Below are 14,841 nucleotides of genomic sequence, written 5' to 3'. Positions count from 1 at the left end.
GTTAATAATACACAATCGCACACACATTACTCAGACGGACAGACATTACCAGATCGATTTAAAATTTTAAGTTGATCAAAAATACTTTCCACCAGGAGACTGTCAACAACATACACCATACAGACACGCAGGCGGACAGACATAGCTAGACCGATTCAGAATTTTACGTCGATCAAGAATATGTGCTTTGTGGGGTCTCTTAAACTTCCTTTTGGGTATTGCTTTAGTTTACGACGAAACGAGTATGCTCGGTTGTGAGTGTAAAAATAAAAAAAAAAACCCAGCATTGTTTGTGAATCAAAAAATTTATTTTTTAAATACATTCAAAAGAAGAGAATTTTGCATTTATACGTGTACTATATACACATACATATATGTATATATATTTATTAATCGATAATCAATGGCAATTTTTTAATCTTTACTTTTCGGAAATCCATCTATATAATATATTTACACATACATGATGCATTTATAACTGTATACATATATATATAAACTAAAGAATTTCCTTATAAAAAAGCTGTTATCAGTCGAAGTGAAATTTTTTTTTTTTTAATCAAAAAATTATTATTAATTATAATTACGATTAATGTTATATTGATTAATTTTAATATTCTTATGACAATAAAATTCATGGACATTTTCGCAGGCAGCAAATGTTTGATAACCATAGTAGCAGCAGCGATAACACTGAATAGGATAAAAAAATCTATAACCTAAATAATTATTAAGAAAAAAAAGAGAAAATTATTTATTTATTATAAGCAAATGTGAATTGATCATTAAAACATTTTAAAAGACACGATGGCATATGCATACCATAGCAGTTCCATTGCAATTTGCGATAATCGTATTGGCGTTTAAAATAACAATTACGTTGATCGGCATCAAAAGGTTGAAATGAGGGATTGTTCGGAGGTCCTTCCGTTGCAGTGCTGGGCGGAGTAACGACAGGTCTGTTAGCAGTAGTAGTAGTAGTAGTAGTAGTAGTAGTAGTAGTAGTGGTGGTGGGTGGTTTCTCCGTTGTCGTCGTTGTGGTTGTGGTAGAGGTGGTCGGTCGCGATGTTACTGTCGTTATCCTTGCTGTAGTGGTGGTAGTGATAGCTGGCGGTCTCTCTGTAGTGGTGGTCGTTGTAGTGGGGCTAGTACTCGCAGTAGTGCTAGTGCTGGTGCTGGTGCTTGTGCTCATAGGCCTATAAGGACTGGAAAAGGACGGCCTATCTGTAGATGTTCTTGAAGTTGTAGTTGTAGTTGAATTGTCCTCCAAGAAAGGCGGCGGCATATCTTGACAAAGTGTACCAACAATTACGTAATTGAATATCAGAATAAATTTCCATTGATTCGTTAACATTTTTTTAACACGTTATATATGATTTTCCCTTTTAAATGATTAATTAATAATTATTTTTATAATTGTAATTATTTTAATTTTTTGTTTTTATATTTATATATATTTATATATATACATATATATATATTGATTATTACAATAATTTGCTGCTGCCTTAAACGCGTTTGCTTTCAAACTGAATCGATTCTTGAAGTGTTAAACGAATAATCATCAGGTCTCTCGCGCTTATTCATTCAGTTTAGTAAACAATTAATGTTTTATTTATTTTTGTTTTTATTTTTCTTCGCAATATTACATTTAAGTGCAAAATTTATACTCTTACGAACAGTTTTTCGTTTATTTTTCATTTATTTTAATTATTCATGAACTGATAAGTCTCTGGTAACGTAAAGGGCTGTCTAAGTACTTGCATATGCAAAAAAAAAAATGTCTCTCTCTATTATTAATCTATTTTCTAATATGCTGGCTGGCTGGTATAACAATGATTTTGTGTCGTAATTTTTGGGTATGTGTGTGTATGTGTGTCTCAGTTTTCGTCTTTTTTTTTTTTTTGTTTTCAAATGTTATACAAATTGTAAAAAATTGGTTTTTTAATAAGTTTTAATATATTTTTAAATTTTTACTGGAGTTTTTTTTTCGAGTTTTCAAGTCTTTTTTACCGATAACTTAAAACTTAAAGTGCAGCCGTAAAAATTTCTTAATAAAAGATAAGAGAAGGAAAAAGTATTGCAATTGAAATAGTTTTGCTAATGATATCAAACAACTGAAATTTTTCACCACAAACCTTCAGACCTTCATTGTATCCGCTGTTGATTTGCTTGAAAGACCGAATGGTTAAGAAATCCGCCAGCGACCTTTGAACTGTTCACGACGACATTAATGTAAGATTAGCAATAAGTTAAAACGTTGTAGGTGGGTAACATTAACAAATAGCCACCCTACGCCAGCTTGTCCCATTGTTCGCCTATGTTGGTCAAAAAATATCAAAAATGATGTCAAGATTTATTTTTCATAAGAACATATCTAAGTTATTGGTTTCAAAATATGAACCGATGAAATCTGGTAAATTTATTTTATTCGCTTACGTTGGTTACATTTTGTTCCCATATGAAACCTTGCTTTTATGCACGTCCTTCCATGGCCAGACGGTCCGAAAAGTAGGTTTGCGTAGTCTAAAGTTACTACGGTAAAATATATCATATATACTTCTTGCCTTAATCATGAAATGTTAAAAATGTGAAACTTGATGCCATATAAAGGCATCAAAAAAGGTTCTAAAAACGTTTACATGGAACGGTGTTCCAAAATGGGTCCTATTGAATTCAAAATTTCCACATTTATTTAATTTGCCCAAGCGTTAAATTTCATCAATTTTTGTCGAGAATAATTAAAAACGAAAAATTTTTTTCTGATAAGTACGATTTTTGCAAAATGAGTAAAAATAGTCCGTTTTAATCCATACGCAATAGTATTCTTTCTAGGACCAACAAAGTTGTCAGTATTCATGGCAATATGTCGAAAATTGCGGTCTCTAATTAGAATGCAGAAGGTATACACGGACAGACATAAGGTGGACAGAGGGACCGACGAGCTTCAATCAATAGTCGACTGGTCCAAAATAAAGTGAAGTGAAGTGTCTCGATGCCATCTTTATGTTGCAGATATGTTCACAAACGTAATATACTCTCACCAGTGTAGAATATATACAGAAAATATTTCCGGACTAGTAAATCTAGTCTAGAATTCTCGCACTCGACGAGCTGATTTTAAGACTGTTGACTATAATTAACAGTAAAATCACTTTAAATATTTAACAGACGCTTTAAACTTTTTAGAATGCCTGGAAACATTATATTACTTAAGAAATTATATTACTTAAGAAAAATTCTTTGGAACTTCAGGTTTTCCCCAAGTCTTTCAAGATGAATATTTGTGTTAAATAAGTCCTTGTCGGGAAGCTATAAAAGTCCTGTTTGTTGATACCTCGCGCTACTAATATCCCGACAGATGTCTTTAGAAAGAGTTTGTCTTGAATTATTATTATTATTATTATTATTATTGCAAATTTAGCCAGAGAAAAAATTCTAAGACTAAATAAAGTCTTAAAACACTAGCATCTAAGGCTTTCGGTTTCATTAAAAAGTCTACCACACTTGAAATTTGAACCCACGACCATTGAGTTGCTAGTCGAGATTCTTGCCTATTCGGCCACTCAGGCGATATGTTGTATTAAAAGTATTCCTAAACAAAATAATGTGAGTCGGTCTCTGAGAATGGGTATGAGTCTGGAAATGACTCGAAAGTATTCGGCTAAGAATTTAATCAAGATTTTGACGTCAGTTATGAGTTCGACTGTAGAATTATGTATTTTCCCGCCGTTTTTTTCCGACACACAAGCGTAAGGCGTGCCAGTCTGTCTTTGACACGGACAGCAAAAGAGGCTCTCGCATAATATTTTGTAGAAAAGAGAATGAGGACGAATATCTGGAGATGGCCGAGCATTTTTTTTTGAGACTGATGCAAGATCGCAAGACGAACTGTAAAGAAAAGCTAATAGGCTGAAGGCCTTCTGCCTTCACTTTGGATGCTTTATTGTAAAAAAAAAATGGTTTTTATACATTTACTATTCAAAATATTGCCCACCGTTAGTCACCACTTGTACCATCTTTCAGAAATAATATGCATTCTATGCAGAGAGAACAACGTTGATCTGCTAAGCTTATTTCCAAAGTAAACCATATTTGGATGTCTTCGTAACAATGGAAGTTCCGTTCGAACAAAGAATAGTAAGTCCTCTATTGAGTCGCATTTTAATCAAAAGGGGTCATATCAAAAGGGGATAAAAAAAAATTGTGTATAACACGTTGTAACACTTTCAATGCGCGTCCATTTAAACATGATGTGAAAAGACGGCCCTAAAGACAACTCCCGTAATTTTCATCCTTTTCACTGGCCTTTTTGCAAAATAACATTTTAAGGAGAAACACCATTACGTGGCATTTGCGATAAGTTAATTCAAGAAAGCCTGAAAAAAGCCACCGTGAATCTTTGGCTGTAGATGTATTAAATGATTTTTCATTCGTTTGCGGACGAATGCATGGCCCAGAAGGGCTTAAGGTAGATCCATCTTTTATTATACCGATCTGAGCTTGTCTCTCTGTATGTTCGTCTAATATCTGGCAAACCTACAGTTCACACTTTTTGAAATGTTTTGATGAAATTTGGCACCCTGGCACGCTTTGACCCAAAGACGTATGCTATTGAAAATTGTTCGGATCGGTCTACTTTTCCAACCAGGGACAATATAACGACTTTTCGTCGCAATTTAAAAAATTTCGCAACAAAAATTATTGAGTAATAGTACTTTGACATTCCAAGTCGCAAAATTTGGTTCGGCAGGGGCAATTCTTTTCACCCACTCACATATCCCCTTTCTTAGGAAACCTGAGTCTTTATAAAATAAAAAAGTATAATTATGGATAACCCCTGTTGAAAATTAGTTCAGAATAGTAAATCCTACCGGATTTGGACAACGCAGATCTATTTTTTGGATATCACGTCTAACGAAAAAGCCTTAATTGTTAATGTTTTATGCAGAAAATTTGTTCATCATAACAGTTTGACATGAAAATAAAGTGGACCAAACATAAGTCGAATGGATCTATTCTTTGGACCCCACTGCATACAAGATTTCTCATAGTAGGTCCTTTAAAAAAATGTTTAGCTTTTAATATTTTATGATGAAAATTGGTTCATAGCAGGAATATAGTAAAATGATTAACAATAGTAGATTCGGATTATACAAGTCTATTTTTTAGATTGCAAGGGGTTATCATGGAAAGCAAACTCTTGCTTAGAGAGAAAGTTTAATCCCTACCTTATTATGAGGAGAAGTGAAAAGTAATAAAAATTTGCAAAAGTTCGATCGCGTCATCTGGCATCCTCTAACATGCTGGCGCTCATGAAAAGCTTGTCTTTTCATGGAAATAATTCATAATTTTTGTTATAACTGCACTAGGTGAAGTGGTTTAGGTTATCTAAAAGTTGAACTTGCCCGATTATAATGTTTTTACTTTTTTCAGGTTCAAATAAGCGCAAGTTAACCTAAGAGCCGCAGGGTCGATTGCCATTTTTTAGCATATTCCAAATGTAGTTTTTTTTTCTCACTATGTAAATATGTGCTTAATAAAGCCCTTGAATATTATTATTCCCTTAGCTTTCTATCCACCCTAGGTAAGGCTGTTCAAAATATCGATTTCCTTCTGGGCTGGTAGACCCAGGGGCGTTGACCCTTAACTTGCATCTGATTTTCATCGCCTTCAATTAATTTCAAATGTTGTAAATGTTTTTTAAGAAAAATTTGGTAATTTGGTACAACACACAAATTGTTGTGTTCATAAGGAAACTTAAATAATTCCAATGGTAATATGGTTTTGAAAAGTTTATCAAATTATTACTTTATGGTTTATTACGTGTATAGAATTTGTATTTTTTTTATTAAATTACTTAAATCAAGTGCTTTTTCGAGTGTTTATTCATTTGCATAATTTTAGTAAAATTGAAAAATTTCCTCAGTTTTCTTTTCAATTCTTCCATTGTCTCTATGCTTAAGGTAATTGAATAAGAATTTATAAATTTATATATAGATATTTATTTTTTCGTTTTTACACACAAGCAAATGTCACAATTTATTATTCATTCATAACAATATTTATATTTACTTAAACGATGATTAGTACTTTTTCTGCGTACGCACATCTGTCGCCTAACCGCATGTGCTAGAAATGCGAGCAGTGTTTTCGATTAAATAGAGAGTGTAAAACGTTCAGGAAACATAGGAAATTATTGAAATATCAGTAAATAACTAAATGATTCAGTTACAACACATATTTATATGTATACGTATATTGAAATATACATATATGTATGGTATAACAGGTAACCTTTGAAGAACGGGTCATTTAAGTTAAAGTCGAACGAATTTCAAAGATATCAATGAAATGATTTGTCGGGAAAAGTGTTGCTTAAATCGATTTATATTATATTTAACTAAAATTAAACCCTTTTTTAATTTTTTTAACGTTTTATTTTTATATATGTTTCTCTAACCTTGCTAATATTGCATATACAACAACATTTTTATTATTTCAGTTCTTAGTTGTAAAGGAAAATAAATCCTTTTAAACTCTTCGTTATGCTGTAGAAGCAAACAATTGGTTTTAACAACAAGTAAATAAATGATAAATAAATGATATTTACTTCATTTATTCATTTTAAAATTCCAAATTTATTTTAAGTCTTCCTATTAAAGTATAAAAAATATAATTAAACAAGTAGAAACAACTATAATAGGTCGCGATTTCTCATAAAATACCTTGCACCTACATATATTTTCATATAACAAGATTTGTGTAAGTGGACTGTTTGGAACCATTTCCAGTTGCTTTCATCCGTGTGCCAAAACATGGCATTGTTTTAGATTTCATCAAAATATGGTAAAAATTGCGACCTGTATGTTGAACACAAGAATCCAAAACGGACAGACGGACCGACAAGATTAAAACGATTCAGAAGTCGTTTCACAAGATAATTCTGAACTTTCACTTCCTTTCCAAGAAATAATATACCTACCTATACTATACTATCGGAGTTATAGTAAAAGGCTTTTAGGGTGTAACTCATCCATACTTCAACTGCTTGAAAACTTAACAAAGTTTAGCATTTTGCATAATGTGTTCAGCACTGGCCGCTGTACCTATTTTTCAAATTTACTGCCACGCACATCAGTTGTCTTAACCTTTTACACGCATTGCCAAAAAAGATTTCAATCAGTTACATATTCTCAGTCTGCTGTTATGGCAACGGTTCGTCATTTTCGATTTAGTATTTAGAAATAGTAAATTTTATCTCCGTACAGCCGTACTAGCCGAATATAGACTTAAAGCTTAAAAACAGCTTCCTGTTATTTGGTCAGGTAAACCCTTTCAGTAAACCATTTCGTCGTAGTGGCTTGTAGTCTTTGGCATTATCACTTTCTTGATATCGTACATAAATTTCATTGTGATCGTAATTATTCGCATTAATCGGCAGCTACTACTTCAGCTAGCAACAACAGCAGCGACTGCCTACTAACATCGAAACAAAAATGCGGGCATTCTTCTAGACTAAAAACAAATAAAAACTGTCCCGTGTATAATATTTAATCATAAGATACTCTACTTCACCTCGCTTAGTAAATTACTTCACATCTTTCCCCCATAAAATAGTAAAAATCGCATGTTGTTATCGTGCAAATCCGGTCTTCCTAGCCGTCCGTAAGTAAACCGATTTCATCCAAATTTCGTAAAGTTAGTTTTTATGTTCAAACTGTATTATTCTTCTTCAGCGATTGTCCTCACAAAGTACCTAGAATCATATCTTATTACCATATAACGGCTTATTTTTCAAAAGTAGACCCAAACCTAAAATAGCAAATTCCTATGTGAAAGCGGCGTTTGCGGTGAAAGCGGTTTTTTTATGCAAAGGCTTTATTTAAATTAGATTCTATACATGGTGGAACGTAATAACGTTTGACCCAATTCCTTTTTACTACGATGTTGCATAAACGTTGTAATCTATGAAAAACGTTACAGCAGAGTGAAACTCGCACAATACATTGTCTACATTGGCTACTTAAGCGTCAAATCATTATTTTGGATCAATATTGCTCACAAAATAATAAAAGGCAGACCTTGCTTTCATATAGAGCTCTTTTATCGGATTGTTTATATGGGGAAAGACTTCAAAAATTATGCCGTTTTCTACTATTTCTTGCTGATTTCGTGTCGAAAAGTATTAAGACGTTATATTCAAAACGGTCGTAAAAATGGTAAAATTTGAAATTCGCCTTTGGGTTATGGTAGTGAAACAAATTTTATAAAAATATCTGAACAATTGATTGACAGGTTACCGTACATACAAATAGTTTCTGATTGATTTAGAAGCTGACGCGGAAACTTAAAATAATACATTGTAACAATAATGCTCGGCTTCCTCAGCGTTCGCATCCACTCGTGCTAGAGACACCTGCATAGCACATGATACACAATCGTGACGGGTCTTTTGTCTTTGAAACAGCTTACCAGCAATGAACTTTCTCACCATTCCATATGTTGCCACTTTGAAGTCGAACGTATACAAATATTGCCCATTTCTTTTCACAATTACCGCTTTTCATCCTTACACGCCATCTCCCTATATATAGTAGACAGCGTAGTTTAGTGCAGTGTAGTTATATCACGAGATAATAATAGTATATACTTGTAATAATCTAGAAGACGTAGGATCGAATTTTTTTCCAAATTTTAGGTGTTAAGTTCGTAAAAGCTCTGTAAGTATTCCTGACTCAAATCATACTCAATGTTACCTTTCACAAAGTTACATCCTCGTCGTCTAGCGAACTTTTAGTAAAATTCAAAATTCTTACAGTAGACAGACTGATGAATATCAAAATAAATAAATTCCTTAGTTATTTGCTGCGTGCCTTATATAAATCCCTTTGCACTGCCGGAGAGGTATTAATTTTAACAAAAACAAAGCCCGCTTTATTGAAGGGTTACCGGTTCATTTTGATAACTGATTACAATTTGTATCAAAATAAATTGCATAAGTAATGGCAGTTCGATATTGTAGTTAACTAAAGTTCAATTGGAAGCATACCTTAAGGCTGTATGCAAACATTTTGGAAATGTAGTAATATTTTAATTTCTATTAAATAATATTTGAAATGAAACAAAACTTTACATACAAATTTTTGCATTTGTTCTAAATTCATTTATTTCGAAATCATATATATATGTATGTAGCCTGCCGAACTTATCATTTCCTTTTTATACACCAAGGAAGAGGGGTATATTCATTTCGTCAAAGCGTTTGCATCGCGCAGAATAAAGTATATATATGTATTCATGATCAGCATCAAATTCTAAATCGATTTAATCATGTTCGTCTGTCCGTCTGTGTAATGTCTGCTGTATACATTCTCTTGGTCGCAAGAATGGAGCTATTGGCTTCGAATTTGGCAGAAACGTTGCAAGTTCTCGTACGTAGGCTAGTATTGATAATGGGCCAAATCGGTCGAAGGACACGACCACAGCAGCACTTAAACTGAAAACGCCTCTGCTTTTCAAAATGAATGAGAAGTTTCTCCTTCGTCTATTCCTCAGAGACTATAGCAAATAAATGTGCAAAAATTTGAACGCATGTTCTATGGGTGATGCGGTAGTACGTTTATAAAAAAATAGAAGAAATCAGCTACGCTTTCTCAATTTTCTAGTGTATCATAATTTAATTTTTTTTCAAAGTTCTTATAGAAACTTATAGAAACAAGCTTCAAAAAGCCCCTATGATATATAAACTCTTGGCCAGTTTTAGCTTGAGAATGCATCTAAACATGTCATTTGTCTGTCAATTTGGAAAAGAGTTCGAAAATGGCGCAAACAAGTGGAAGAACACACCTGCAACGCCGATACGTCTGCACAATCAAAACTGAGAACAGTTTTGCTTTCCGTGTCTTTCGCTCTCTAGTCATAAACTACAATCTGCACACGCTACAAATTTCCACAAAGTATCGTAAGCAGCAACGAGCACCCAATACTTTGGAATACGCAAATTTATATTTTTCCTTTTTTTCAACTTTTTAGAGGATAACGGCGATGTGTACAAAAGGTTCGGTCGTAAACGAACTTAATTTTCTTATTTATTGTTATATTAAGGCTTATTTTCTGTAAAAACGATCATATGGTATACTAATGACCAATGACTTTTTCAAGAAAAAAACATCATGTTGGGGGTGGTTGCAAAAGTAATCCGACCTTATTCATATTCGAAAGCGTTCATGCTTGCGCTAAAATACGTCATTGTAGCAATTTTCCTCTAAATATCTTAAAAAATTGAGTCTCGATTGAGGACGAAAATACTGACTGACATAGCGACGGATAGACGGACAGACAAGCTGTAATTGATGTGTTAATACGGACGGAGATATTTTCGAATTTTTAATTATTTAACATTGAATTGTTTTCCTTTGAAAGTGAATCCACTCGCAACTGTAAAAGAGAAGAAATGAGAAAAATCTTTACATTAATTGCGATGAGATCTTCCCAATAAGATTTGTTCAGTATATTCAAGACAATAAAATAAAATTTTACAATGATATTTGGTTAGATTTCTCCTTCATTATTTAGGACTGTAGCTCGACGACGTTTTGAAGAAACTTTATTTAGTTAAGTATTAATACAAAATGCTTGAGACATTTTATTATTGGTTTTTTATTTTTTGTTTTATTTTAATTCAATTAACAAGGATTTTAACTCATTTTTATATATATATATGTATACATACATATAGATGTTTAATTTTCTTAAAGTAATTATATTTTAATTTAGTAAAATATCGTTAATAATACAACGTGACGTATTATTATATTCTTCGCAAAAAAACTAGAGATTACTTAATAATTTTTATATCTTTAGCGGCGTGAATAACGCGGGAATATAGGTTAGGCTAGAAAGACAAGAAAAGGTAGAGAATAGTTTTGAGCACTATTTAGATCTGTACATTTCGTTAAATGTGGTTTTTTCGTTTCCTTAAGTAATGTCGATCTTTTATTCTGGACTGCTTTGTTTAAAGCAGAAACGATAGAGAAGTCCAGCCAAAATACCACCTATATTAGGGCCAATCCAGTAAACCCAATGATTATCCCATGAGTTTTGTACTACGGCTGGTCCGAAGCTGCGAGCGGGATTCATACTGGCACCGGTTAGAGGAACCTAAACAGGAAAACGATTGAATAAAAGCGCGTTTTTTTTTTTGCTTTTACTTACAGCACAAATATGTCCAGCTGTTATCGAAAGTCCAATAGCCAACGGAGCAGAACCTTTAATATCGATACGGTCTGAGTCCGAAACAGCTTTCACGACAATTACCAATACAAATGTTATCAAGGTTTCAATAAGTATGGCTTGACCAACATGTAGATTTGCCGCCGGTGATGTTATACCTAAATTATTGCCCATTAGAGTATCTAATAATGATAACTATATAAATGATATAAAATAGTTTTAATTAACTAAATTTCAAAAACATACGAATTTAATTAATTTATTACATAAACTACACCGGCACCGGCCACCGCACCGAGACATTGCATTATTATAAAGAATAAACCCTTTAAAATGCTTATTTCTCCAACGATTAGAAATCCCAAAGTAATTGCCGGATTAATATGGCAACCACTGATATGTCCTACGGCCTAAACAAGAAGAAGAAAAAAGGAAAAGAAAAAGAGTCAATGTATTTGATTGCTTTTATAGAAGTATTTTTTTAATCGCACAAAGGGATGTTTTACACTGACAAACAAACACAATAAGAACTAAGCTAAACCATTTTGTGTATTAATTATAGTTTACCTTTTCTGTTGTGTCACTATTTGCAGATGAATCCCGTTCCCGTTGCTGAGCCTTTTGTCGTTAACACATAACATACTTAAAGGATAGCTCATTAAAATTTAACATAACATCCCTGATCTATGAGATATGAGATGAATGGTGTAACTTACTTTAAATGAGCATGTAATAGGTAAGTCAAAGATAATTATAAAAATATTTTTTTTTGAATGCATCTTTGGCCTAGATACTGCTAGGACATATCTGCCCACACATAGAGTCCCGCATAGCTCAGCAAGATCCACATGAATTCGAGTTTAAGAGCCTTTTCTGTCACTGTCTTATCTTATTAGATACCTAAAGGAGGGCGAGGAAGACCTTTCAAAGGCAAAGATCTATTAGTAGATTTTTAAGGAAACCCTCGCAAAAGATTATTTTGCGCTTAAGCGTAAAAAAGAAAACTTTAAACAATGCTATACAAATATTTCTCACTTGGAAATGTATTGAGAACATAAGGCCTTGCAAATTAAGCGCAAACCGGTATTAGTGCCGACATTGTAGGAATGAGTACGAACTGTAATTATATAATAAATGTAGAGGTCAAAACTATGCATTTTCGTTGCATTTCATTGTAAAACTTGGCGAAAATCGTGACCAATGTATACGAGGAGAGTGGTATAAGCGATGGTTTAGATCGAAAGCATATTGAGAGAGATATGCGGAGATTTTTGATTTCCATAATACCTTTAGTTTTTTGATTGTCTAACTAATCAAGACTCTAACGAATCTCGACTAGTATTCGGCGCTTATAGTGTAGTGAGCATAGAATGTCATTATTTATTAATCTATATGCAATTGAATACAACCTAGCGATAACCTAACTGTACTTTTTTTTAAAGTTTGAAACGCAGTCTTTGGTCGAATAAAACCATGACTGTAGATCTTCTTCCTTGAAAATGAAAGTCACATTTTTCACTTTCATAAAATGTAATGGACACCATGCAAACAAATTGTTCAAATCAAATTGAAAGAGAAAAGAGTGCGATTCCAAGCTAAAGGAAGAAAATAGAGTAAAATCGTCAGTGCACATTAGGATATGGCTGGACTTAATCACTTAAGGGAGATTCATTGATTGACGCACCAAGTTTGTGTTAAGGGACGGCTGAAATCATGGGAAATTCATGGGAGCTGATGGATGTAAGCTAATAGTTTACCTAAGTACGAAAGAAAGCCCGACGTAAGTGCGATTGGCTTTGATTTCCTAAGAGAGCTCATTATCTCGCAGTAAAATCACTTTCATTAAATAATAGGCATTAAAATGGTGCTAATAGATCCATAAATAAATTAAATATCTACTTTTGTCAATTAAGTAAATCTTATCTAGTGCCATCAATTAAAATCATGAGTTGATTTAATTAAAAAAAAAAAAAAAAATAGAATTCTAACGACTAAATTTATAAAACGTGCTCTTATGCTAATTATGGAAATCGAACCGTAAAAATAAAACAGCGACAACAACAATAATAAAACAAATGTTTTAATTTTAAATAACACCATTCTTATTGAATAAATATACTTTTAAATCTCGAACAAGCGGTGCGCTAAGTAAAATAACTGAATGAGTAAAATGTAAACAACATTAAACCTATGTCTGTATGTACGTATGTATATTTTTGAACGTGTGATATGTGTAACTGAATGCGTGTCTGTACCTGTATCTGTGTGTGTGTGTGTGTGTGTGTGCAAGTTTGTAGACAAGCAGTGGCACAAGTTCATTATTAGTGGTCAACCGCCACCAGCAGTAACCAGCACAAAAACCATGGCAATGGCAGTTAACAGTGCTAATCGTACATTAGAGATCTACCGAATAAACGAACGGCTGTAACGGCGTTTAAAGCACACAATAATAATCTCCTCTCTATATTCCATTGTACTGTGTAGATAGATAAGCAGCGAGCGCAAGCCAATAAGCAAGCAAGCAAGCAAGCAAGCAGGGCAAGTGTGGTTGATATAAATATAAATTAGCCATTAGGCCTTTTTAGTTCTAACTGGGCCATGTGGTGAACCATGTGTTTCGCTTTCAAAAATCGTGTGAATTTTTAAATTAATTTTATATAAATATAAACTATGTGAGCCTGCGCGGCGACGCATAAATACGCATAAACAAACATGACAACATACGAGTACACATACATGCATACATTGCCTATAAACAGTCTCTTATACATTCATTCATTAATAGTTGTTTATTAAAGTAATTTTTTTTCCAGCAGTTACGTACAGAAAAAACAAACATAAAAAGGAAAAGAAAAAGAGTTTTCTGTGTTCAGTCTGTTCGCGTTGACCGTAAAAAATGTACACAAACATGCTGGCATGATTAGTGGCGTTCATATGTCTACGAAAATATGTTGTTTGAATTCTCCAACACTTAAAAGTGCGTAAAATATCTGAGTGTTGTTTTCTTTTCATACGAATTCTATTAAAAACCGCCTCTCATAACTCCCCCCCCTCTCTCTTTCTCTCTCTCTCTCTCTCTCTCTCTCTCTCTATCTATCTGTTGTTACAAGTTAACGATGGTTGGTTGGTTGGTTGGTTGGTTGGTCGGTCGGTTAGTTGATATTCATTCCTTCACATTACTTTACTTACTTGTATCATATAATTTCAGTTTTAAATGTTTTGTAGTGTGTGTGTCGTTTAGTTTAGTTTATACTTTTTCAAACTAGTTTATCTAGTCATCTCGACGTTTAAGACAAGTTCATTGAACGTTAACTCTAACTCTAATACATATATGCTCTCATATAATGCATTGACATTTTATAGTCATCGAATACTATACCACACCATATAGATAGATAAGCCTACGTTTAGCTATCATTAATACGTTTGCAATTAATGAAAAAAATTACTGCAAACAAATAAACCAAAAAGTATATACACACATACACACATACACACACACACACACACACACGGGAACACACTTGTGCACATATCTACACATATGTTCTCATATATATCGTTAGTTATGTGAATGTTGATTATTTCGATTTAATAAACAATTTC

At 33.1% G+C, this 14,841-nt stretch overlaps 2 protein-coding genes and 1 long non-coding RNA gene across 3 annotated transcripts in view; all 3 read right to left on the bottom strand.

The window, feature by feature from the left end:
- Positions 1 to 445: 445 nt before the first annotated feature.
- Positions 446 to 1,422, bottom strand: LOC119638756 (salivary glue protein Sgs-3-like). Its single transcript, XM_038035745.1, has 2 exons — positions 823 to 1,422; positions 446 to 719 (listed from the first exon to the last, which is right to left on the bottom strand). Exons 1-2 carry the CDS (start codon positions 1,352 to 1,354, stop codon positions 574 to 576), a joined length of 678 nt encoding a protein of 225 aa, XP_037891673.1. The 5' UTR covers positions 1,355 to 1,422; the 3' UTR covers positions 446 to 573.
- Positions 1,423 to 1,980: 558 nt separating this feature from the next.
- LOC119638713 lies at positions 1,981 to 2,528 on the bottom strand. Its single transcript, XR_005247491.1, has 3 exons — positions 2,440 to 2,528; positions 2,139 to 2,318; positions 1,981 to 2,050 (listed from the first exon to the last, which is right to left on the bottom strand). It is a non-coding gene; the product is annotated as an uncharacterized LOC119638713 (long non-coding RNA).
- An 8,204-nt stretch (positions 2,529 to 10,732) lies between these two features.
- Positions 10,733 to 14,841, bottom strand: part of LOC119638722 (aquaporin-like) — a 35,392-nt gene continuing 31,283 nt past the window's right edge. The window contains exons 3-5 of the mRNA XM_038035675.1: positions 11,502 to 11,645; positions 11,218 to 11,430; positions 10,733 to 11,163 (exon numbers count right to left, since the gene is read on the bottom strand). Coding sequence (XP_037891603.1) covers positions 10,999 to 11,163; positions 11,218 to 11,430; positions 11,502 to 11,645 — 522 coding nt within the window. The 3' untranslated portion in view covers positions 10,733 to 10,998. The remainder of the gene's footprint in view (positions 11,164 to 11,217; positions 11,431 to 11,501; positions 11,646 to 14,841) is intronic.

This window comes from Glossina fuscipes, unplaced genomic scaffold (genome assembly GCF_014805625.2).
Source record: "Glossina fuscipes isolate IAEA_lab_2018 unplaced genomic scaffold, Yale_Gfus_2 109, whole genome shotgun sequence".
Classification (NCBI taxonomy): Eukaryota; Metazoa; Arthropoda; class Insecta; order Diptera; family Glossinidae; genus Glossina; species Glossina fuscipes.
Note: the sequence above shows the minus strand (reverse complement) of the source record. Positions and strands in the feature narration are given on the sequence as shown.

Excerpts from the sequence above, each read along its gene's own strand:
- LOC119638756 (XM_038035745.1), bottom strand. The coding sequence starts at position 1,354 with ATGTTAACGAATCAATGGAAATTTATTCTGATATTCAATTACGTAATT. Across the intron at positions 720-822 it reads ATTGCAATGGAACTGCTATG|GTTATAGATTTTTTTATCCT; the intron begins GTATGCATATGC and ends ATAATTATTTAG.